This window comes from Protopterus annectens, chromosome 2.part0 (genome assembly GCF_019279795.1).
Source record: "Protopterus annectens isolate FY-2018-M chromosome 2.part0, PAN1.0, whole genome shotgun sequence".
Lineage (NCBI taxonomy): Eukaryota > Metazoa > Chordata > Ceratodontiformes > Protopteridae > Protopterus > Protopterus annectens.
Window position 1 is genome coordinate 71344002 of NC_056728.1, and position 23684 is coordinate 71367685.

At 40.4% G+C, this 23684-nt stretch overlaps 1 protein-coding gene across 1 annotated transcript in view; it reads left to right on the top strand.

Annotated features, from left to right (window-relative positions):
- The window catches only part of PCNT (pericentrin), a gene marked incomplete in the record, with an annotated part of 2997294 nt that overhangs the window by 2527073 nt on the left and 446537 nt on the right, over nucleotides 1-23684 (top strand). Inside the window, 1 exon segment of the mRNA XM_044060288.1 lies at nucleotides 1490-1764. Within this exon segment, the coding sequence (XP_043916223.1) occupies nucleotides 1490-1764 (275 nt within the window).

Consider the following 23684-nt stretch of genomic DNA (forward strand, 5'->3'; position numbering starts at 1 on the left):
CAGTTCCCTTTGTAGTGCTGTGGAAGCATGGTGATCATTAGCACTCTGAACCAAGGATTTCAGCCTGTTCTTCACTCACCATGTGGTCGATAACTGTGCCCAAGCATTTTGATGACCATAGCTTGCTTACTGGCTGTCTTTTTATTTACTTGACATTTTCATCAAGGAGGCCATATCAGAGCATTAATTCCTCCAGAATTATGACACTTCAGCCACTAAACCACTGCAGAATTCTACTTTTCTGACATTCACAACCGGGAGCAGTCAAGGGAAACATCTGATCATTATTGCACAATCACTGGAAGTCTGGTGACTACTCCTTTGTAACTTTTGGACCTGAACTTTGGAAATTGTTTACTCTCTCTCAGTTTTTACTGTCTGCAAGGATTTCCATTTAAAACTTCTTAGTTACGTTTTAGAAAGGATCAGGTGTTGGTGTTTTAATCACCTTACATTTATCTTATTTCCCTTTACTCACCTCTGTATTTTTTTATGTTTTGCTTAATTTCTATCTCTTACTCTATAGTGACATACTACTACTGTTCTCAATTGTGTCATAAAAAGCTTGTAATTCTAAGTTTCTTAATTCTGCTGTATTTGCGATTAATTACCAGCCTCACTTTTGTCTTAATTTCATTATCTAGTCTTTTTAAGTCAGCTGTGTTTAAAACATCTAAAGTCTGTTTGAATATATATTAATTAAAAGTAATACTTTAAAAATGTATTAAAAGTTTATAATTATGTAAAATATCTATCTATTTGTACTTTTAGTACTGTGTATTTATATATGCTGCTGTTTTAGTTTTGCTATAACATTTTACGATTTACTGAAGGTCTTCATCGGTGTTTCACCCTTTTTCATTAGTACAGTACCCAGATTAACAAATTATAAATAACTGAATACATAAATACACTACAGTGGTAGGAAGACTATCTCTAAACTTGGCCCTTTGCGTGGCTTTTTGTACCTTTGTGAGGTGCAGGATGTTACTTCATTTCCTTGTCTTTCTTCATTTGCATTCTTATTTAATGTTTCAATATGCACCTATTTGTGACTTAGTACTCATTGTTTTTTCTCCCTTATTATTGTATTATGTATACTGCCTGTATACAGGACTTAAGATTTGCAAGCTGGAAAACTGAAATTAGAATTGCTGAACTTCCCTTTGTCTTCTGCCTTCTTCCTCATCTCCCGTTTGTTTGTACTTCTTGTCTTATAAGGTGTACCTACATGCTTTTGTGTCATGATTGTTTTAGTGCACATCCTGAAACAGTTGTTTGTGGACCGAAATTAATTTACTGAATTAATTCAGTAAATTGCATTATGTTATCAGGTTCAATGTTCAGTCGATTTTTCAAATTTTTATGCTACCTGAAAAAATAGTGTAGAAAATGCAGCCCTTTTATGACGCTATTAAATTGTTCTTTCTGCCAGTGATGTGTACTCTGTTTGCTAGAAGGTAATTTAATTTTTCCATTGTTTCTACAGCAAGAACTGGAGTTGCAACACCAGAGAGATAATCAAAGAATCAAAGAGCTACAGCATACCCTTGCAGAACTTGAAGAGCAAGAACGGGCCCTCACCTCACAAAAACGCTTCCGCACTTTGTCACCTAGTCCTGAGAAAAGACCTTTCAGCAGCAGAACAGTCTCTCCTCAGAGTAAGACAATGCAGCAGTGGCAGCAGCAGCTTGAAAATGCAAGGCAACATTTGTTAATGGTTGCTACCCACCTGACAGAGTTCATGCAGAAGACTTCAGGCAGGTAAGGTTTGTGATACAGTATTCCCCACTTTAACTCCTACTGCTGTTTAATGAGATGAACTCTTTCTGTCTCTTAAATTTAAACCCATAAACGCCTAGTGATAGACTGTCTGTAAACCGGATTCCCATAAAAATTACTGATGTGTGTACTTTCTTATTCATGGCATTATTTACTGTTACAGTTCTCATTTGTGGGATATCCTGCCAGCAGGTAGCTCAAAGGTTTGCCCAGTGGATTTGACTGACTCCTTCCCCTCTCAGATGCAAAATCATCTGTGGTGTAAAAGTGGCACAAGTTGATTCCATCTTCAGATCTTTCTTGTTGCAGCATTACTATGGTTACATGCACTCTAAGCATCTTGACTCTGTTGGTTGGATTGTTTACAGATTACAGGTAAGTACCCCACAAGGAAACTTCTTTTGACACTTTTTGTAACTGTTTTTACAGTAGTTTCTAATGTCTGATAGTAACTCTGAGTTAGAATCTGTTATTGAAAAAATAACTATGTTGATTGTTGAAAACAAATCCCACATAGATTTTCATTCTCAGTGTCATTTTTGCCTTTGCTCAGAACATGATGTTGAAGTATGTCCACGTTGTGCCAAGTTCATCCCAGGGACAAATCGGGAGGATGGAGAAATTTCTCCAGGTGTAGAGACTTAAAAGAGGAAAGAATGCATCTGGTACCATTCTGCCACTATCCCCCACATGCCTTTCTCTGGAGTGCAAGTGTCTTAAAAACAGATGTGAAGAGACATGAGAAATATTGGGAAACCAAGGACAGTCTGTCTGATGCCAGCGGCTTCCCCTAGGTTCAGTAACACCAAACTTGGAGAGGAACCTTTGAAGCCCCCCGACATCGGAGTTAGGTTTAGCTAAATCTTTTTGAGCATCCAATTTGCAGGCCACAATACTTTTCAGCTGTTCGCATGTCCTCACTGACCAAAGACATTGAGGTGCTGGCTTCTCTGATGGCTGTAGCTCCTGCTACTTGGTCTGTAATTAGCAATGGTGAGATTGGTTTTCTGTCAGAATTTGTTTGTGAAGAGGTTTCTGGAGACCAGATGGCAATCTTTGTCAGCCACCTGCGAATCAAAACCTTGAAGGCAGTTTCTACAGAGATGATGAGACACAATACTTTAAAGGGAAAAACAGTGCCCACTAACCTGCCTAGCTGAAGTGGACCCTGAGTCTCTTCCACCTTGCTAGGCTGTTTTTAATATATACTCTAACATTTTTTCACTAAAATGTATTTCCATAGCTCTTTTTAGTGCAGATGTCCTATTCTCATGTTGCAGTATTCCAAACCCTTGGGTTATTCTGTCTTGCTACTCGAAGGACAGGCCAATATACAAAAGCTTCTAATCACTGCTAGGTACGTGGGACGTCTGATGTTGGTTAAGGGAATGTGGGCCATTAAAATGATGTCTGCACCTGCCATACCTCTAAACATCTCTGCCACCAGTCGAACATCAGCTGCTCCTGTTGTACCGGCCGTTGGATCGTCCTTTTCAAAGATAAGTGCCCCATTGGGGACGTTTTGTTCATTTGGGTCACTGCATGCCTGTTTAGGTTCATGTCATTCTGGAAGGGAAAGTATAGGTACAGTTGTCAGATCCCCCATAAAAACACCCACAAGCTTTGTCTTTTCTGTTTAGGGCCTACACATGACCACAAGACTTGTGCGATTTGCCAGGCCTTTGTCCCTAAAACGCTATGTAGCCATTTACATGCCCTCAACATTTATTTGGAGAATCAGCGACTTAAATGCTTAGCATTAGCTATGGAGGGGCTGTCCTTTTAGCCTGTCGCGCCACCTAAGAAAAAGGCCAAAGTTGCTAGGCCTAAATCCATTACTGCACCTCCTCCATCCGACATCTGTCCTGTGGCTGATATGAGCCTGGAGGAATGTTCGGAAACCACTGATATGGGTATAGCAGGTACTGTTGGGGAAGCCACAGAACCCAGAGTGGAAGGCATGTCCTTGGAGGTAATGCAGACATTGGTTTCTGACAGTGAGGGGGAACCCCAGCTTGTACCGGCCGTCCAGACAGATCCTTCCACTGCTACAGAACTTGGTGTACCTAAGCCTACCTTGGGCCCTACGCCCTCTAGACCTTCCCTGAAAAGAAAACAGAAGTCAAAACACGTTTCATCTCCTGCAGAGAGCCAGCCAGACTGGCAGGCCTTTTCTCAGAGTCTCTTCAGTGCTTTTATGGCTCTTAGGCCTGCTTACACCCTCATCCTCCTCAGTGGCTCCCCACTTATTTAGCCCTAGGCCTCAGGCTCAAGATATTCCTCCACCTGAAGCTGAAGATTCCTCTGACTCCTCTTCAGAGGACTGTCTGTCCTATGTATCTCAGTTCCCATCTCCCCTTGGTTATGCCTCCCCAGAGTAGGATTCTGCTGAGACAGACTCTCCAGATGAGGACCTCACCTTCGGGAGACCATTTCCGAAATGAGGGAGTCCGTTAAGTGGGATTGCCCTGAGATATCAGAGGTACAAAATAAGATATTACGAACTTCTGCAAATGGACACTTCTGCTGCTTCAGCTATCCCTCCAGTCCTGCCAGCATTTTTGGATGCTTTTAATTCAGCCTGTGTGAACCCTGATTTACAGCCCCCTGCCCCTTGAAGGCCTGACAGATTTTACAAGGTCAGTGATTGGGCCAAATTTCTGACGTGCCCTGTGTGCAGACCCCGACACTGTCAGTTTCAGCTGGTAAGCCTTCAAAACTGTTTCCCTACACTTTAGTTCTCTGTACAGATAAGAACAGTAAGGCCATGGAGTGCCTTGGGAAAAAGGTTTATACCTCAGCTGTCCTGGCATTCAGGGCAGTAAATTATCAAACTCATATGTCAAAATATGCCTTAGCCCTGTTAGGCCAAGCAACTAAGCTTTTGTCCGAGATCCCTGACTACTGCCAAGGCACAGATATCCAGCCTCCTGTCTCTGTCTTCTCGGGTCACAAGACATTCCATTAGATGCAGCTGTGATGCTGCTGAAGCTTCTGCCAGATTTGCTTCATCTGCCTCTGCCTTGAGAAGATATTCCTGGTTAAGGTTACAGCTCGTACCTGATGACATTAGGACAAAACTGTTGGATGTGTCTCTGAATAACTCTGGCCTCCCTGTTTAGGACAAAGGTGGCTGAGTAATTCAAAACTCTACAACAGAAGGGGAAGAGTTACAGGACCTGAAGCACTCGTTTATTTCTCCTATCCCCAAATTCCACAGGAATCACCCCTCCAAAACACAATTTATAAGAAAACATTCTATCCCTCCTTCTTTTTCCAGGAGCAGAAAGAGCACTAGGAGGCAACAGACTCCTTCCAGATCTGTTCAGACCTCAGCTCAGAAGCTTCAGTTTCAGGACAGGTAGTCTGTGACTATCTGCCATCTCTGCGCCAACCTCTCGATACCATTCCGCTATTACCTAAGGCTCTCTCACTGTCTTCCTGTTTGGAAACACATTACCTCAGACAGGTGGGGTATTATCCATTATAGAAAAGGGATATTTTATGACCTGGATCACAACACCTTCCTTGAGGGGCATTCCTCAGCCACCTGACGTACAACTCCCTCTTTTTCAACCAGTCATAGACAGTCTTATTGTCCAAGGAACAATCCAATCTGTCCCTGTGTCAGAAAAGGGAAGGGGTTTCTACACAAGACTCTTCCTAGTCCCAAGAAAGGATAGTCCCCTGGAGAACAAGCATAGATTTCTCCCACCTTAGTCTTTTCCTGCAAGTGCCCACCTTTTGAATGCTTACTCTGCAGACCCTTTTCCCTTTGATTTTATCTCACAGAATTCTAGCCACTTTGGACATCAAGGATGCCTACCTGTACATCTCCATAAGGCCCAACTAAAGGAGATATTTACACTTCGTGGTGGGCTTCTCATGCTTTCATGCTTTCAGTTCTCTGCCTTGCCAAGTCCTTGGCACCAGTGATTGCCTACTGCAGGACTCAAGGGATTCAAATATTACCTTACCTGGATGACCTACTGATTCAGGCCAAATATTCAGAATCCTTGCAGTGCCAATTACAAACAGTGATATCAGTCCTGCAAGCACTGGGTTTCAAGATAAACCCCTCTCAAGACCACGTATTCCTTGGATGCAGGATAAGGACAGATGTCATGAGGGCCTTTCTGCCACCTCAAAAGGTGAAAAGTGTAAAGCAGTACCTGCACTCTGCCCTTCAAGTCACAGCCTTAACTGCCAGGCAGTACCTCAGACTTCTGGGTCACATGGCATCAACTGTTCCTACGTTGCCATTGGAAAGGCTTCACATGAGAACATTGCAGTGATACCTAAGGTCTATATGGACACAACGCTCTCATCCCCTGGAGTACAAAATCCCTTTCCTTCCTTGTCTTAGGAAAGACATCCTCAGGTGGTTGAATCAAGTGACCTTCAATCCAGGGCTCCCCTTACAGGCTCCCTTGCCATTTCAGGAGTTGTACACAGATGCCTTAGATCTGAGATGGGGAGCGGCCATGGGCTCTCTAAGAGTGCAGGGCACTTGGTCAAACTCCATCAGACAGGAGCATATCAGTATCAGGGAGATGAGAGCAATTCTAATGGCCCTGAAAGCTTTCCAACATATCCTCAAGCAGGGCCCCCTAAAAATTTTCACAGACAACACTACAGTTCTGTGGCATGTGAATAAACAGGGGAAAAAAATCTTACTTGCTATGCAGACTAGCTCTCCAAGTCTGGGAGCTTGCTACCCAGTAGGGGGTCACTCTGCAGGCAGTATATATCCCTTCAGCTCAGAACATCCTGGCAGACACCTTGAACAGGTCCATGTCACAGTCCCAAGAATGGATGCTCCACAGGGATGTGTTCTTGGACACAGTCCACAAATGGGGTATACCTCAGATCTGTTTGCCTCCCCTCTAAACAGATAACTTCCATTATTTTAGCACGAGGCTACCCAGTCCCTTGGCAAGGGCAATGGACGCCTCTTCAGTCTCCTGGAAGGGGATGTTTCTATTTGTATTCCCTCTTCCCACAACTTCAGAAAGTCCTACTGAAAATCCAGCAGGACAAACCAAGAATCTTGTTGGTGACTCCCTTTTGGCCAAGACAGCCTTGGTTCCCCCTTCTGCATTTAGCCAGGAGCAATCACCACAAGTTACCCCACAGAGTGGACCTTCTCACACAGGACAAGGGATCCTCAGTCCATCATTACCTACAGTTGTTGAACCTTACCCTGTGGGTGATAAAATTCTGATCCCTTACAGACACATTTACAGTGCGGACGTGCTCACAGTCCTGCAGGAGGCCAGGAGATCTTACTTGTCTAAGTAGAAAAGATTTTCCAAGTGTTGTCTACAAAGGCAATTAGACCCCTTTCAGGGTGATGTCCCCTTGGTACTATCATACCTGTGTGAACTATTGCAGACAGGGTTGGCATACTCCTCTGTTAAGGCCCACCTTACTGCTATTTCATCTTGTCTGCTTCTGGATCCCCCTTTGACATCTTGATTGCCTGCAAAGTTATTCCTAAAGGGAGTGCTGCATCTCAGGACCCCTAGGAAACCCGTTCCACTACCATGGGACCTGAACTGTGTTTTAGAGAAGCTCACAGTGGCCCCTTTTGAACCAGCTTCTAAGGCCTCTCTGACACACACTGCACTTGGAAAACTGTACTCCTGGTAGACTTGACATCAGCTAGAAGAGTTTGAGCTACAGGCACTCATGACTATTTCCCCTTTTCTCACCTTCCACAGGGACAGAGTAACCCTTTGCCCAAAGTGGTGAATGAGTTATCCTTAAACCAAGCCATTCATCTCCCCACCTTCTTCCCTCATCCACAGAATGACAGGGAAGAGAGTGTTACACTCCCTTGATGTTCACAGACAACTCGGATTTTACCATGACACGACAAAATCTTTCAGGAAAACAGACCAATTGTTTGTCTGTTTTCACCCCAGGGCTCTGGGGAAAGCAGTGACAAAGCAGACCATTTCTGTCTGGATCTCCAGGGCAATTTCCTTCTGCTACTCATACCTTGGGAAATCCGTAGGATCCAAGATTAAGGCTCATTCCACAAAATTCCATTTAGAAGCAGCAACATGGACCTCTCTCCACACCTTTACCAAACATTACAGATTGGACCATATTTTCAAATCTAAGGCAGGATTTGCCAGGGCAGTCCTCCATGGATTCCTAGAAAACATTTCCAAGCCTCCACCCTCTTCTTCCCTTTGAGCTTTAGTACTCATCCAAGGGTTTGGAATACTGCAACATGAGAATAGAAGGACATAGAATAGTTGTGTAAAATCTTACCATAACCATAGATGTCATTAATAACATAAATTTGATCTCATCTTCCCCTAACACCTTTTATGTTTGGATCCTAGTTTTCCAGTTTTATTTTAATAAATACCTTATGTTTCTCTCTTGCTCCACCACCTTCCCTTTTTGAATCAAGTCTTGCATTTCCTTTAATCCCTCACACTCCCAAAATTTCCAGCTTTCTACTTACCTCTATTCACCCCTCCAGCAGGTTGTCTCACTCAAGGTAAACATTTTGCTTAGCTTATTAGGGTTGTGGAAGTACTTTTGGAGTTACTTTCATTCAAACATTCAAAACTTTCTTGATAATGAAGTACCTCTTGGAGCTGTCCCCACAGCAGACTATTTAATCCCTTTCCTGCCTATTCATCCTGCTGTTTAATATCACTAAAATTGTGTACCCTTTTCTTATTAACCAGTTATTTCATGCATTGCTTGTCCTGGCTGCCACTAGCATCTCTGTCAGTTCCGTTTTTCCTGCCTTCTTTCAAGCACCAGTATTTCCTGATTACATTGATGCAGCAGTCCCTTGTACAAAAACTCATCTGTCTTTTGCAAAGTGACAAAAAGTGAATTCTTCCTTCGCTTCTTCCCATTCTTTTATCTTTATATTTCTCACCATATGTTTGCTACATCCTGAATCATTTCTTCTCTCCATGCATCTGCCACCCTGTGTGCCTCATTCAAACCATCTTTACTTATCCCAACCAGTACCTGAGTTAGTTCCCTCAATCAACCCTGAAGCCTCTGCTTCATAATTATTTTCAGCAGTAAATCTTATGCATACCATTCCATGTCCCTGGTTCTATCTACCTTCATGCTTTGTTTCCACATACCCAAACTTCTTTGATCTTCCCCATATCCTCCTTGCTGTAATACTCTCTCTTTCAGTTTTGGATAATAGTCTGTTTCAGATGATAACCAAGGCTTATCTGTGTAGTTTCAAAATACTCCTCTAAACCTGGGAGGCTTAGTCCCCCTGACTTACTGGAGCAATGGCTTCTGCCACTTTATCCTGGATCACTTTCCCTCCCATATAAATTCCTCCAGATCTACCTTTTAGAATCTATAAGTGCACCTTCCCTACATATAGTATGAATGGCACCAGAAACATCTTAACTGCTTGCATTTTAGTATATAGATCCATAAACATCACCTTCCACTGTCTTATTTTCTGTATGTTTTATTCAATGTTTCCTCATACGTTCTCCTACCTGTCTGCATCACTTCTGGTTCTAGCCATATCCCCAAGTACTACGTGCTCTGAACCCTCCCACAATATAATACAGCATTTAAAACTGCACTAAATCAATATGTTAGAATATAGTTATGCAGTACAGTTTTCATCTTGTTTTCATTTATTTTGTAGCCTGCAATCTTTGTTTACTGTGCCAACAACTGAAATAACCTTTGTGTATCCCTGTCTAGAACTGTGACATACAATATAAAATGATCTATAAAGAGTACTGTTTTCTGCTGTATTCCATAGCATTCATACCCTTTTATAAAGGGTAGTCTTATTCTGTTTGCTAACCACACTGTATATTTTGCAAACAGTAGTGGGGGGGGGGGGGGGGGGGGCAACAAGCATCCTTGCCTGGTGCGTCTGCTTAACCTCAGCCCAACTGTTACCTTCCGTGTTACTTTGAGGCATGCTTCTGCTCCCTCATAAATCCTCATTATCAAATATGCCACTCTTTGGGCAGTCTTATCTTCTTCAAAATTATCACTAATCCCAGCTGACCATGTTAGCATCAGACTATTTGTGTTTTGGTTAGCATGATTTAGTGTCATTGTTTTATTTACGTTGTCAAATATTTGACTTCCTCCATAAAGATACAACAGTGTTATGAAGGACAGCTTTTCTGTCAGTCTCTTAGCTATTAAAATCTATATTGTCCTGTATAAACTGGGTCTTTATTTTCTTCAGTATTACTGTTATTGCTGCTTTATTCTATGGTATTTTCCCTGTCGTCTCACCCCACCCTTAACTTGCTTCTTTACAGGAGCTTTTCTAACTGTCTGAGGACTTTGAGTTTCCTTCTATCTAAGCAGCCAGCACTGGAAACCCTAATGTGTCAGAGGTGTCCTCTAAAAGGCGAAGGATGAAACCTACAATGTTGGAGGATTTGAATACCCCAGACTCAGAAGCAGATGAGCTGGCCTGTATTAGCCAGTTCACTTACCCTGTCTCTGAGCCTGACACTGAGGATACATTATTCTGTGCTTCACCTTTAGAGGATCTCTTCTTTGGGGACACCTTTCATAAGATGAAATAGGAGTTCCAGTGGGAGGGAAGATAATACTTGCAGGCACAGCTCAGATTGAGAGTCTTCATAGGCCTACCTTGAGTTTAGAGCATTAGCATTTTCCCCCCATTTATTTATCATGGAAAATGCATTTAGTAACACAACTTTGGACCCAAATTCCCTTCCCTTGTTCTTAGGAAACCTGAGAGGTTCTGGCACAATCTGGGCTTTTGTATAAGAGTGCAGCATACAACCCACATAGCTAAGTCTACTGAAGAAGTAATCAATACATTATCCATCAAGTATTTGAGTCTGAGGTACCCTGTATATCTGTCAGATTTCCAGGAGACAGGTGGTTGATCCATCAGGTAAACTACAAGCTATGAGAAAAACATTCCCTCTAAAGCAGATAAAACAGGAGGAACAGCTACAGGCTTGGGAATATCAGACTTTAAAAATCATAATATATTTGATGGGAAACAGAAATTTCACTCTGTTCCCACTGAAAAAAATTCAATTTTTTTTCTAGGGGGTTGGTCAGGAAAAGATAACGGAATTTTTATATGCTCCACTAAGTATGCAAAAATGTACACTACCACACTATACCAGCATGTAAACAACTGCAGAGATGCAGCTGTGCCATGTAGGAGCAAGTGTAGGGCAAACCCAGAAACAAATCTACATGGTAGAAATCTTAATATCAAGTGCAAAAATACTCTAGAAGCTCTGTATATCTTAAATGTCCAAACCACACGGTAGTCACAAACAAAAGACTTTTAATGAAGCTTTCAGGTCTACACCCTTCATCAGCATACAAAATCACATTACATTAGTCACATTTAAATAGAGGAAACATTAAAATCACATGATCAAGCCAGCCATTCATACAAATACTATAATAAAGCATGTAATTTGGTTTAAAAACATTTCTTAACATTTAAATAAATATTACATATAAAAACCTAGAATAAGACATATAAAATACATATGAATATATATCATATACAAGTGCTTCTACACATTTAGTATAATATTATAAATTCTCTCTCTGTCTCTTAACTAAAACTGGTTTTAAACTCACTGTTCCATTAAGGCCTGGAAATTTATCAGCCTGTAGTCGCACTATCCATTCATATTCCTTAAGTAGCAAAAAATTTTCAATATCACCACCTCTAATACCCAAATGTAAAACACATATACATCTAAATTTAAATGCATGTGTCTGAAAATCATGTAGATGCCTGTATAACCCATTTGTCTCTACCTTTCTTCTTATTTCTGATCTATGCTCTATTATTCTGTCTTTTAGTTTCCTAGTTGTTTTCCCTACATAAAATGCACTACATAGGGTGCAGGTAGCTAGGTAAACTAATTTGGTTGAATTACAATCTGCTTTACAAAAAAAGTCAAAACATTCACCTGTCTGATTGACATGGAATCACTGTTCACGGTGATTCCAATTTATTATGGGATTGAGGCAATAAGAAGTTTGTTAATAATGCAATCAATCCAACAAGTATGTGAAATAGAGAATATTTGTCTCCTGTTAGATTTAGTTTTGACTAAAAACATCTTTATTTTTGATAATGCACCTTACCAACAATTAACAGGAGTAGCTATGGGTACATCTGTAGCAAACACATTTGCCAATATGGTCCTATATTTATGGGAAAAACAATATATCTTGAATGCAAAAAATAAGTTTAAACATTTATTGGACTGTTATTGTAGATTTGTGGACGATTGTTTTTTTGTGTGGACTGGTACGGTAACAGAATTGGAAAGTTTTCTTTTGTATTTAAATTCTACAACAGATTTTCTCAAGTTTAAAATGAATTATTCAGCAGATAGTATTGTATTCTTAGATGTAAGGTTATATAGGAAACCCGATGGACTGCAAACGATGGTACATAGAAAGGAGGTACATACAGCAAGATACCTGAATACAGCTAGTATGCATCCGGCACATATTTACAAAAGTATTTTAAAGTCACAATTAATAAGAGTAAGTAGGTTAACTAGTGAGGATGATGTCTTTTTAAGAGAAATTAAGAAAATGATGGAAGAATTTATTAAAACTGGGTATCTATTAAAGGATGTTAATATGAGTTATGAGCACGTTGTACAAGGTAGAAGAAATTCGTATAAACCAGTTTTTGGCTCTTTACCCATGGAACAAATAGACAGGCAATGGATGTCGAAGTGAATAGAACAAGGGATTGTAATGCTTTAAGATTTATTACTACCTATAATGCCAGTACAAATGATGTTTGCAAGATTATCGAAAAAAATTGGGTCATATTAATGGCGCAACCAGATTTAAAAGATTTATTAGGTCCAACACCAAAGTATGCTTTTAGAAATGGTCAGACACTCAAACAGATGCTATGTTATAAGGATTTTCAAAATGAAACATTGTCAGTACGAACAAAAATGAATACATCTAAATGTTATAATTGTGTCTGTTGTTCAGACATATACAATACCAATAATAGTTTTCAGCACCCTATAACAGGTGAATGTTTTGACTTTTTTTGTAAAGCAGATTGTAATTCAACCAAATTAGTTTACCTAGCTACCTGCACCCTATGTAGTGCATTTTACGTAGGGAAAACAACTAGGAAACTAAAAGAGAGAATAATAGAGCATAGATCAGAAATAAGAAGAAAGGTAGAGACAAATGGGTTATACAGGCATCTACATGATTTTCAGACACATGCATTTAAATTTAGATGTATATGTGTTTTACATTTGGGTATTAGAGGTGGTGATATTGAAAATTTTTTGCTACTTAAGGAATATGAATGGATAGTGCGACTACATGCTGATAAATTTCCAGGCCTTAATGGAACAGTGAGTTTAAAACCAGTTTTAGTTAAGCGACAGAGAGAGAGAATTTATAATATTATACTAAATGTGTCGATGCACTTGTATATGATATATATTCATATGTGTTTTATATGTCTTATTCTAGGTTTTTATATGTAATATTTATTTAAATGTTAAGAAATGTTTTTAAACCAAATTACATGTTTTATTATAGTATTTGTATGAATGGCTGGCTTGATCATGTGATTTTAATGTTTCCTCTATTTAAATGTGACTAATGTAATGTGATTTTGTATGCTGATGAAGGGTGTAGACCTGAAAGCTTAATTAAAAGTCTTTTGTTTGTGACTATCGTGTGGTTTAGAAATCTTAATATCAACAAACTTTATAATAAAAGGGAAGGAATTTTGACCAAAAGTAAGAAGAGTAGTTCCCAGAATGTCAGAGCCCTTGTCACTGAAATAAACAAATAGCTCAGGAGCTTAACAAAATCCACCAAAGCTAAGTTTGAGGCTAGAATAGCTACCCAAGCCGAAGACAGTTGTAAGACATGGTTTAGTTATGTTTGTAATCTTAAAACCACAACACAGTAGTGCGTTGAGCCGATTGAGAAGATGTTACCCACACTAAGGCTGAAGATATAGCAAACCTACTGACCAGTAAATTTAGTTCTAACTTTACCCCTCTCTCTCCTCCATCTGTATCTTAATCTATACCTGAAACTGGCTTACCTCTAGCTGTCACACAAGACCAAGTCCTAAAAGCACTATCAAAAGCTAAAAATACTACATTGATGGTTCTTGACAATATCCTTGGAATCATCTTGAATAACATGTATTTATTTATTGATATTTGTTGACTGGGAAAGTCCACTGGGCTTGAGACCCATTTTCAGTGGTGGCCTGGGGAGAAAAGCTCCAAGGTGCATGAAGGACATTACATGACTTTGTAAGGAAACAGTTGCTTATAAAGCAAGTGAAAAAATACAGAAAGCTGTCTAAACAATATGTTATAAAAAGGCACAATGCAGTACAATGGAACATTAGCATGTAGGAAAATTATTATACAGTTAGAAATATTTAACAATGCAGCTCAGTTTTTTTTTGGGGGGTAGGTAAAGGAGAAGTTAAGTGTAGTGGGAAGGTAGAATTAGAGTGTTAAACTTAAAGGTAGGATAGATGAAGCAGTATTTAGCTATACTCTTAGCAGCACTATTTACATACAGGTTTTCTACCAAATGATTGGCAAAACAGCTACAGTCATTCCCCTGCATAAGGGAGGACCTTCCACAAACCCAGGCAATTACCGACCCATAAGTCTGACTAGCCTCATATGCAAAGCCATGGAAAGACTTGCCTTCAAAGACTGTACCCATCTCAATTTAGATTCATTAAAGTCAGGTCATGCTTATTCAACCTGGTGGATTTTTTTTGACTAGGTCATCAAACCAATGGATATAGGCAAAATGGTATACACCACATACCTTAACATGGCCAAAAGTTTTTGACACAGTTCCCCACTCAGGCAGAGTGGAAGAGTAGTAGAAAAGCTAAACTGGAAATAAACCTCTGTCAACCTCTGGATTGCCAAATGAATCACAGGACACAGACAATCAAAATGGTGGAAGTTACCTCAACAGAGGGACCACTCACAAGGGTGTCCCTCAGTGCTTTGTGCTGGGACCTTTCGTCTTTGGCATCTACTTTTCTAAAATAAAAGCAAATACCAGGCAACACTGGCTGGCTATATTTGCAGATGACAGCAATCTAGGAGCATTCATTGAATCCCTAAATGACTTTGTCATCCTGCAGGAAGGTTTGGCCCAAATAAATAACTGGTGCCAAAAACATAGACTGAAACTAAATGCCATAAAATGCATTGTTGTATCCTTTGGGAAGTCATCTATCCCAGGGAAGTACCACATTCCCTGATATGCTGCTAAGATTTGACCCAGTTCAGGATTTGGTAACTTATGTGGACAGTGAGCTTATGACCAATATGTGTCCATTGTTGTAAGCAACCTCTTCTATATTCCACAGCTTATAAACAAAGATATTGTGTTTAGATCTGGGTATGTCCTTGTTCCCCTTTACTCAGACCTCATTAGACAAGTCATTAAATATAATGCCCCCTTTGGCATGCATCTCTCCAGACAGGTGCAACAACTGGAATGCCGTCAGCAAAACCTTGCTAAAAGGATACAACGCCTAAAGAGGATATCTTAATTGGATTGACTCAAAGCCCTGCATTATACTCTGTATCCTACAGACTGCTAAGAGGTGATCTGTATCTGGCATGCAAGGCATCCTTTGACCAAATACTGATGGATTTACTGCACATCAGCAAGTTAGTCTTGCTTAACAGCTCAGTCTAGGGATATAAACCACTTCTGCAACATCAGCAGAACACTTTGGAGGGACAAGTGTATCTTGCAGAGGATACCGTTGCTATAGAACAGACTCCCCATCTGCATTAAACAAAGTTCATCCCTGCTCATATTCAAACACAACTTCTGTCAGTGGATGGGAAACAAGAAAATTTACCCCAAGATGGCCCCATGTGCTACTGATGCAGCTCCTAAATGCCATGTCATGTCATGCATGTGTCCCCTTGAATTATGTATGGTATGATCACAGTTATTCTCAGTAGAAGTAATATATAATTATAGACCATGGGAGGGGTGGGTAAGACGAATTTGTAACAAAATGGGATTGGTTAATTTGAGCACAAAAGGGAAACTGTCTAGGCTTAGTGGCCCGCAAGGGCAGCTGGCCTAGTACTTTTTGAATTATTGCATATATATCTCTATATGTAGCCCTACTGCACCCAGGAAGTGTTTGCAGCATCATCAGAAGATGATATGACAGTGTTTTCTAGTTGTATTAGAATTATGAAATTAAAATATCAAGACTTGGTGAAAAAGGTTTGGCTGGAAAAGAAATACTGGGATTTAGATTATGAATTTATGTCAGATTATAAAAGAATGATACATTTTGATAAAATAAGTCTTGGTGTATTTGGAAGATACTGCCTCCTGAATTGTTGTTTCTGTATTAGTCATGAGAAGATTTGATTGGCTACATTCTCAAAATATTCCTGAAGATGTTAAAACTGAAATTTTAAATTCTTCCCTGGACAAGGAAGTTCTTATGTTTGGCGCTACTGCAGCTGAGATGCTTAAGACGTGTGATGAGTGGGGAAAGTTGATTCAACGGATTATCCAAGTCTTTCACCCGTCTTCTTTTTCAAAAAGTAATTTAAGTAGCTAGAGTCTTCCAAATATGAATTTGAAATTGCAATGGTAAGAAGGCTCCAAAAAGAAAGCTAAAGTCTCTCAAAACCAAGGGTAGTCCAGTAAGTCAAAATGAGTATATGCCTCTTCAGGCTCATTCCCCTTCCCACCCTTGCAATCTCTCCCTCTCTCTGAGTCTTCTTTTGTGGAAGCAGATTGCTTTAGACAAATGAGTTCTGAAGATGATTAATCAGGGATAAACATGGCAGTGGGAGTCTATCTCGACCTCTTTTCCAGAGGATTCCTCCTTGCTGAGTAAACCAGGTCTCCCTGTTTCCCCCACTTCTGCAAAAAAAACGTGTTTTGCAAGGAGTAATAGAACTAGTGTCTACCTTCCAGATTGGCAAATGTTTTAAAATATTTTTCTGGTGCCAAAGAGAGAGAAAGGACTTGGAGGGCTATGCTAGACTTCTCCTGTGTAGATCTTTTTGTTCATGCCCCAGAGTTGAAAATGTTACCCTTCAGTCCCTGTCACCTCTAGTCCCTTTACTAACCTTCATAGTGAAGCTAGACTTAAAAGATGTCTACCATCACATTCTCATTGGCAAACAGTTCAGGTGTGTAAGATTTTCTGTGTCTGGCTTACAGTATTAGTTCTCTGTCTAACCCTACGGGCTATCTGCTGCTGCAGGGGGTTTCATAAATTATCTGCTTCCAGTAATTGGTTATAGCAGATTTCAGGGCATTAACATTTTTTCATATTTGGACAGTTGCTTTATGTTTGCAAAGTTTTTCTAGTTGTTAGGAATTCTTAGTAAGTGGTCAGTATATTCTGTTTAGGGTTTCAAATCTTCAGAAGACTTCTGTTATATATTCTCACAGAATTGTTTTCCTGGGATGTCTGTCTGATTCTGCTCTGAAGAAGAGTTTTTCCTCCAGGGAAAGTAGAAGTGTTGCAAAAGTACTTCCCAAGTTTTTCCAGTGATCACAAGGTGTCTGGCAAGGAATTGCTCAGGATTCTGGGGTACATAGTGACTAGGATTCTTACGACTCCCCTGGCCAGACTTAACATGAGAAAAATCCAGTGGTATCTCAGGTCAGTCTGGACTAAGTATCTTCACCTTTTATCTTTTCAGATCCTTTTTTGGAGGTTTTAAGGAAAGAGTTTCTTTAGTCAGTAGACTAGATCTCTTGTAATCCTGGTCTCCCCTTCTCCCTCCTCTTCAGAATGGCAAACAGATGCTTCAGACCTGGCATGAGGAGTGGTTTCCAAAGTTACGAAACTGCAACGTTTGTGAAACAAACTCAACAAACAAAAGCACATAGATGTCAGAGAAAGGTGATGGTATTGATAAATACTTTGAGAACCTTAAATTTATCTCTGGTCCCTAGGACCATTTAAATTTTCACAGGCAAAACCACCATGATGTGGTACATAAAAGGGGATGACCAGACCTAACAATCTTTGCAGACTTGCAGTGATGGCTAAGGAAGTAGCATCTCAGCTCAGCTTGACTTTCAGGCATCTTATATTCTGTCAGAGCAAAAGTTTGTAGCAGATAAGCTAAGCAGGACCTGGACAGACACTCACCAAAGGAAATTTCACTCTAGGATCTTCAACAAATTGCTTGAGCTGTGGGAGATACCTTAAGTAGATCTGTTTGCCTCCTGTCTGAAAAGACAACTGAATAAATTCTGCTCCAGGATTTCCTGCAAACATGCTTGGAAGACCAATGCCTTTTCATTCCCATGATCAGGAATTTTCTTGGGTGCTTTTCATTAATGTCCATGGTTCTTAAGATCCAAAAGGACCCCCCCCCCAAAAAAAAAAAAAAGACTGGTGGTAACTCCCCTTTAGCCCAGGCAATAGTGGTTCTTCCTCCTTTTGAAAGTGGCCAGGAGCAGTTACCAAAGGCTTCCCCACAGGTTGGATTTACTCACATAAGACTGGTTGTTTGATACACCCCAACCTGGAAACTGACTGCTTGGTTGATAGAATTTTGATACCTTTTAGGCATCTTTTTTCTGAAGACGTGCAGCAGGTTTTGAAGGAGATGTTACTAGGAAATTATGAATGTGTAATTATTGCCTACCCCATCTCCATCCTGATTAACAGAACTATCACTGAGGGAACTATCCCATCTATCTGGAAAATCTCACATATTATTCCCCCTGCATAAAAGTAGTAACTCCAATCAATTATCAAACTATAGACCTATTGCTATATTATCTCCACTGGCAAAAATCATGGAGAAATGCATTCATAGGCAACTGTTAAACCACCTAATAGATAACTTATTAGCTAACTGCCAACATGGCTTTAGGCCATTTCATAGCACCACCACTGCCCTCTTATCCGTCTCTGACTGTATTAAGAAAAATCGCAATAATAACACTCTATCCTCAGCCCTCGTTATTGATCTCTCTCTAAAGCCTTCGATATGGTTAACCACCAGTTTCTCATAAACATGCTCAGAAACCTGTCACTAGATGCGTTGGCTATACAATGGTTTCAATCCTACTTAAACAATAGGCAGCAGGCTGTACTGTGGGAGAACAACTTATCTACTCACCTCCCCATTGCTCTCGGTGTCCCCCAAGACTCTATATTAGGACCTCTCCCGTTTTCTATTTTTATCAATGACCTACATTCTGTAATACCTCAAGCTACCTGTTTACAATACAGAGATGATTCACATTAAAATGCTCAGCCACCTCTTCATCAGACCTTCAGGCCCTCACCCAAAATGTGTTTAATACAGTCGAGAAATGGCTTCTACACCGTTGCCTCATCTTGAACCCAAAAAAAAAAAAAAAAACACCTACTATTTACTCCCACCCATAGGGCCTCCCCACTTAACTTTACTGTTACATCAAACAATGGTGCTATAATATCTCCTGATACAACTACAAAATTATTAGGGGTACTAATTGATAACCTTAACTTTGATACATTAACAGTGCTATAAAAACAGTCAACAAAAAACTAGGCTCCCTCTATAGAATCAAACCCTTTCTGACCCCATTAGCGAGGGCTATTATTGCCTGCACCCACTTAATCTCTACTCTCCTCTACGCCTCCTCTATATATACTAACCTGTCTAAAAACAACCTGAACGAGCTGGCTGTCTCCTACAATAATATTGCCAGATTTTCAATAGGATCTACGTTCAGAACCCATCACTGTATTAATTTGGAACAACTAGGATGGCTAGAGTTGCCAACTGTACTACTCCTTAACCAGTTAACAGTTGCACACAAGATCCTGTATCAGCCTACTAATACGCCAATTCTTACCAACCTTATCAACCCTTACAGTAACCTTACGACCCTACGCTCATCTAATAAAATACCAGTACAAATAGGTAAAACCAACAATATGGCTGGTGACTCTTTGTTCACTAATACCGTGGGCAAAACCTGGAACTCACTCCCCAGTGACCTCCCTTTCCTCAATAACACTATTTAAAAACAAACTGAAACTATACCTTAAATCACATTGGTTATGTCCTTGTACTAACCCTGACTAATTATCCCATTTATTGCAAGACACCTATAACTACGCCTGTATATACTAGTTGCTTTCTGTTAACCATAAAGAAAATGTGCTTTTATATATTAATCGAATGTCATTATCAATATCTTCTTCTAACTATCCATATATGATATGTACTAGGATTCAGTAAGCAGAAATGTAATGAAGTGTAAAGAATTGCTTAAATATGTAATGTACCTGCATGTGTAAAAACTGTAATTTATTATAAATTATACTGTGTTTTCGAGGAGCTTTTCTCCCCGGGCCTCTGCTGAAAATGGACATATATCCAGCTGGACTAGCCCGGTCAACAAATGTAAAATAAATAAAATAATTAGATTATCATCTAGTTGATGCCTTTCTCTTTTAAGGCTCAGATGCCTCTGGTTCTTGAATATTTGTGTTATTTGCTGTTCTTTGGCCTTTAGCTCCTCTGTCAAGGCTCATTTGCTAGCATTTTTCATTTGTCTGCCCTTGGATTTTCCCCCCTTTTTCCTCTGCCCAAGTTATGCAGTTTTTTGAAAAGCTTTCACCTGGACAACTGATGCCTCCTCCAAGGAGTCTTAACCTTGTTCTTGAAAGCTTACTGTCTTTTCATTAGAATTTGCGCAGCAGGCTGAATTGAGACTCTTAACATGGAAGACTGCTTTATTCATTTGCTCTGACTGCTGTTGAGAGAGCATTTTCATTACAAGCTCTTATGGTGAGTCCACCCTACCTCATTTTCCATAGCAATGGTGTTTTTATGAGAATTAATCCTTCTTTCATGACTAAAATGCTCTCAGAGTTTACCTTGAGCCAGTCTGTTAATCTCACTATCATTCTTGATGACCCAGAAGCAAGGGAAAAAAAATTCTTCATATACTAGATGTCCAAAGGCAGCTTAGAAACTTCCTAGACAAAACTCATTCCTTGAGGAAGGTTGATCAGCTGTTTGTCTCCTATAAAGGTAAGAAGAAAGGACTGCCAGTGTCAAAGTAGTTTTCAGATGGTTGTCTCATGCCATTTCTTTTTACTACTCGCACCATAATTGGCCACTTCCAGGCAGGGTTAGGGCTCATTTCACTAGGGCTTTGTTTGGCTTATTTGGTGGTTTTATAGAAGTATTCCAGAGGCATCAACTTTGTCCTCAGTCATACTTTTCAAACTGGATTCCTTTTCTAGATCCAGAACAAGCTTTGCTAGGGTTTTTCTCAAGGGACTCCTAGATTCTGGATTTATTTCCTCTGTCATTCTTAGTTTCTAAGCTTTGGTAATCTACCCAGATAGTTTAGAGTACTACAACAGTGATTTAATGTTGAACAGAGTACAGTTGTATAAGTGAACTTACTGTAACAGTAGATTTTTAATAGATCACTGTTGCAGTAGGCATCCCCTCCCAACATCACCCTTCGTATGTTATTTTTGTATTGCCAGATGTGGGATATATCCTTGTGTGTATAGTTTCACTTCTGTTTACATTTTCTAGCATTTTTCTTTTCAGGGCCTTTGCCTCACTTTTTGGGGTAAGAAAGCTCTGAGGCCTTTGTGGTCTGTCACTTCATATGGAACTGCTGTCAAGCTCCTATCAATTAGTATGCGTAATGCTACCTTTTGGTCTGAGAAGCTGACCATTGGCAATGAGATAGAGCCCAAATAGCTGAGGCTAGTGCAACACTGATTTGTTAGCATATCTACTGTTGTGTTAGGTTTACTTGCACAACTGAAAGTTTTTCTCATAACATGCAAGAACATAACTACTGACCAGTGGGACCTAAAAAAAATCTTCAAATAGGAATAGCCGTTATAATTACAAAGCAAAACAAAGTTAAGGGGATATGCCATCTATTTCAAAAGATCAACTGAACCTAGTCTCTATAGTGTTAACAGCACCTTAGGAACCAGGGGCCATAGAGAGAGAGTACCTAAGAAGAAGCTGCAGGCTTTTACTGTGGTGTACACTCTTCAGTTGCCATTTTGAATTCTACTACACCTGAAGGGTGCACCATTTCTCTTTGTTTATTAGCATACCTCTCAACTGCCCTCGATTTTGAGTCAAATTGTAGGTCTGTCCCTCATAATCCATACTAAAACTAGTGACATTGGAAAAAAGGTAGTGAATTGCACTTAATAAATAGGTTCATAGGTTGGTACTAGGCTATCGGCCCTAGAGCCTATATAAGCCTAGCCATAACAATTCCCTGGATATTTCTTCCCACAATATTTACTTCCCTGGACCCCTGTCGAGCAGGGCAACTGACATGATCCCCGGGGTGAATTTCCTATCTCCCATCCAATCATCAAGGTTCCTTTTGAAGAGGGCCAAGGAGGTGCTCTGCTTGACATGTATAGGTAGTTTATTCCAGAGTATGGGGAGTCTCTGGGTCAGGAATCTATCCCTCCAGCATGTTTTGTTCATTGTGATGACAAGGTTTAGATCCCTGGAGCGTGTGGCATTGAGGGATTGGGAATTCTTTAAGTGGAGCATGTCCAACAGCTCAGGGTTTGACATGGCCTTGTATGTTAAGCAGAGATTGCCTCTGAGTAGACGATATGCCACAGAGTATAGTTGGAGTTTTTTTAGACAGTCAGCATATGGCATCTGCTTTAGGCCTGTGATTTTTTTAGTGAGGTATTTCTGCGGCCTTTCCAGCTGTTGCAGATGTCTTGTGAGGTACACACCAAACAGGGCGTTATACTCTCTAATGTATCTAATGATGGATGAGTACAGTGGGTCAATGACCTCCTTTTTCTGGATGAAAAGACCTTAGTGATGAGGTGTGCCACATAGAAGGATTTCCTGACTGTTGTGTCGATGTGGTTATCGAAGGTGAGACCACTGTCCACCTAAGTCTCTCATCACACTTTCAGTGTTTAGTGTACTGCCACCTATGTGCTAATTCATGGGTACATGTTTTTTTCCAAAGGGGATAACTGTACATTTCTTGGCATTAAGCTTGAGCCCATGGCTCTGACACTAGTCATCTGTTTCTGTAAGGCCCTTTTGTAGAATATCCACATCATTTGGGGGATTCAGTAATGGTTCCCAGTTTGCAGTCATCTGCGAACTTTGTTAGCCAGAGTCCCTTAGTGTTGGCCTGTACTTCAGGGAAGTAGATGCCAAACAAGAGTGGTCCCAGAACTGAACCCTGAGGTACTCCACTTGTCTGGAGCTGGATTTGGAGTCGGCTACTTTTACAATCTGGGTTCCGTCAGTAAGTCGGTTGGCAACCCATCGAGTGACATAGGAATTTATGCCCAGCTTAGTAAGTTTTTCTGTGATTCCAGAGTGGGGGATGGTTTCAAAGGCCTTGGCGAGGTCCAGATAGGCTGTGTAGACAGTCTTACCCTCGTCCACAGCTCTGGAGTCAGATTCGAAGAAGTCAGTCAGGTTCAGGAGACGAGATCGGCCTTTCACAAACCCAAACTGGGTGGGGTCCAGTGTTTGAAGGTTGCCAATGTCTTTGTTTATAAGTTCCATGCCCTTGCAGATCAGGCTCGTCAAACTAATGAGACGGTAGTTCCCGGGATCCAAGGTGTACCCCCCCCCCTTGTGGAGTGGGATAACTAGCTGCGCCACTCAGTGGGCACGAAGCCTGAGGTGAGGCTATGATTAAACTTGGCACTTAGGTGAGGTGCCAGTTCATTTTGTAGTTCATGTAGTACACAGCCCGGGATGTCATCTGGTCCCATGGATGCTGTATTCGTAGCCTTGGAGAGTGCAGTTTCTACCTGTGTGGCCGTGATTACCGGAATTTGGCAATATTTTGGTATTGAGATGGGCCCT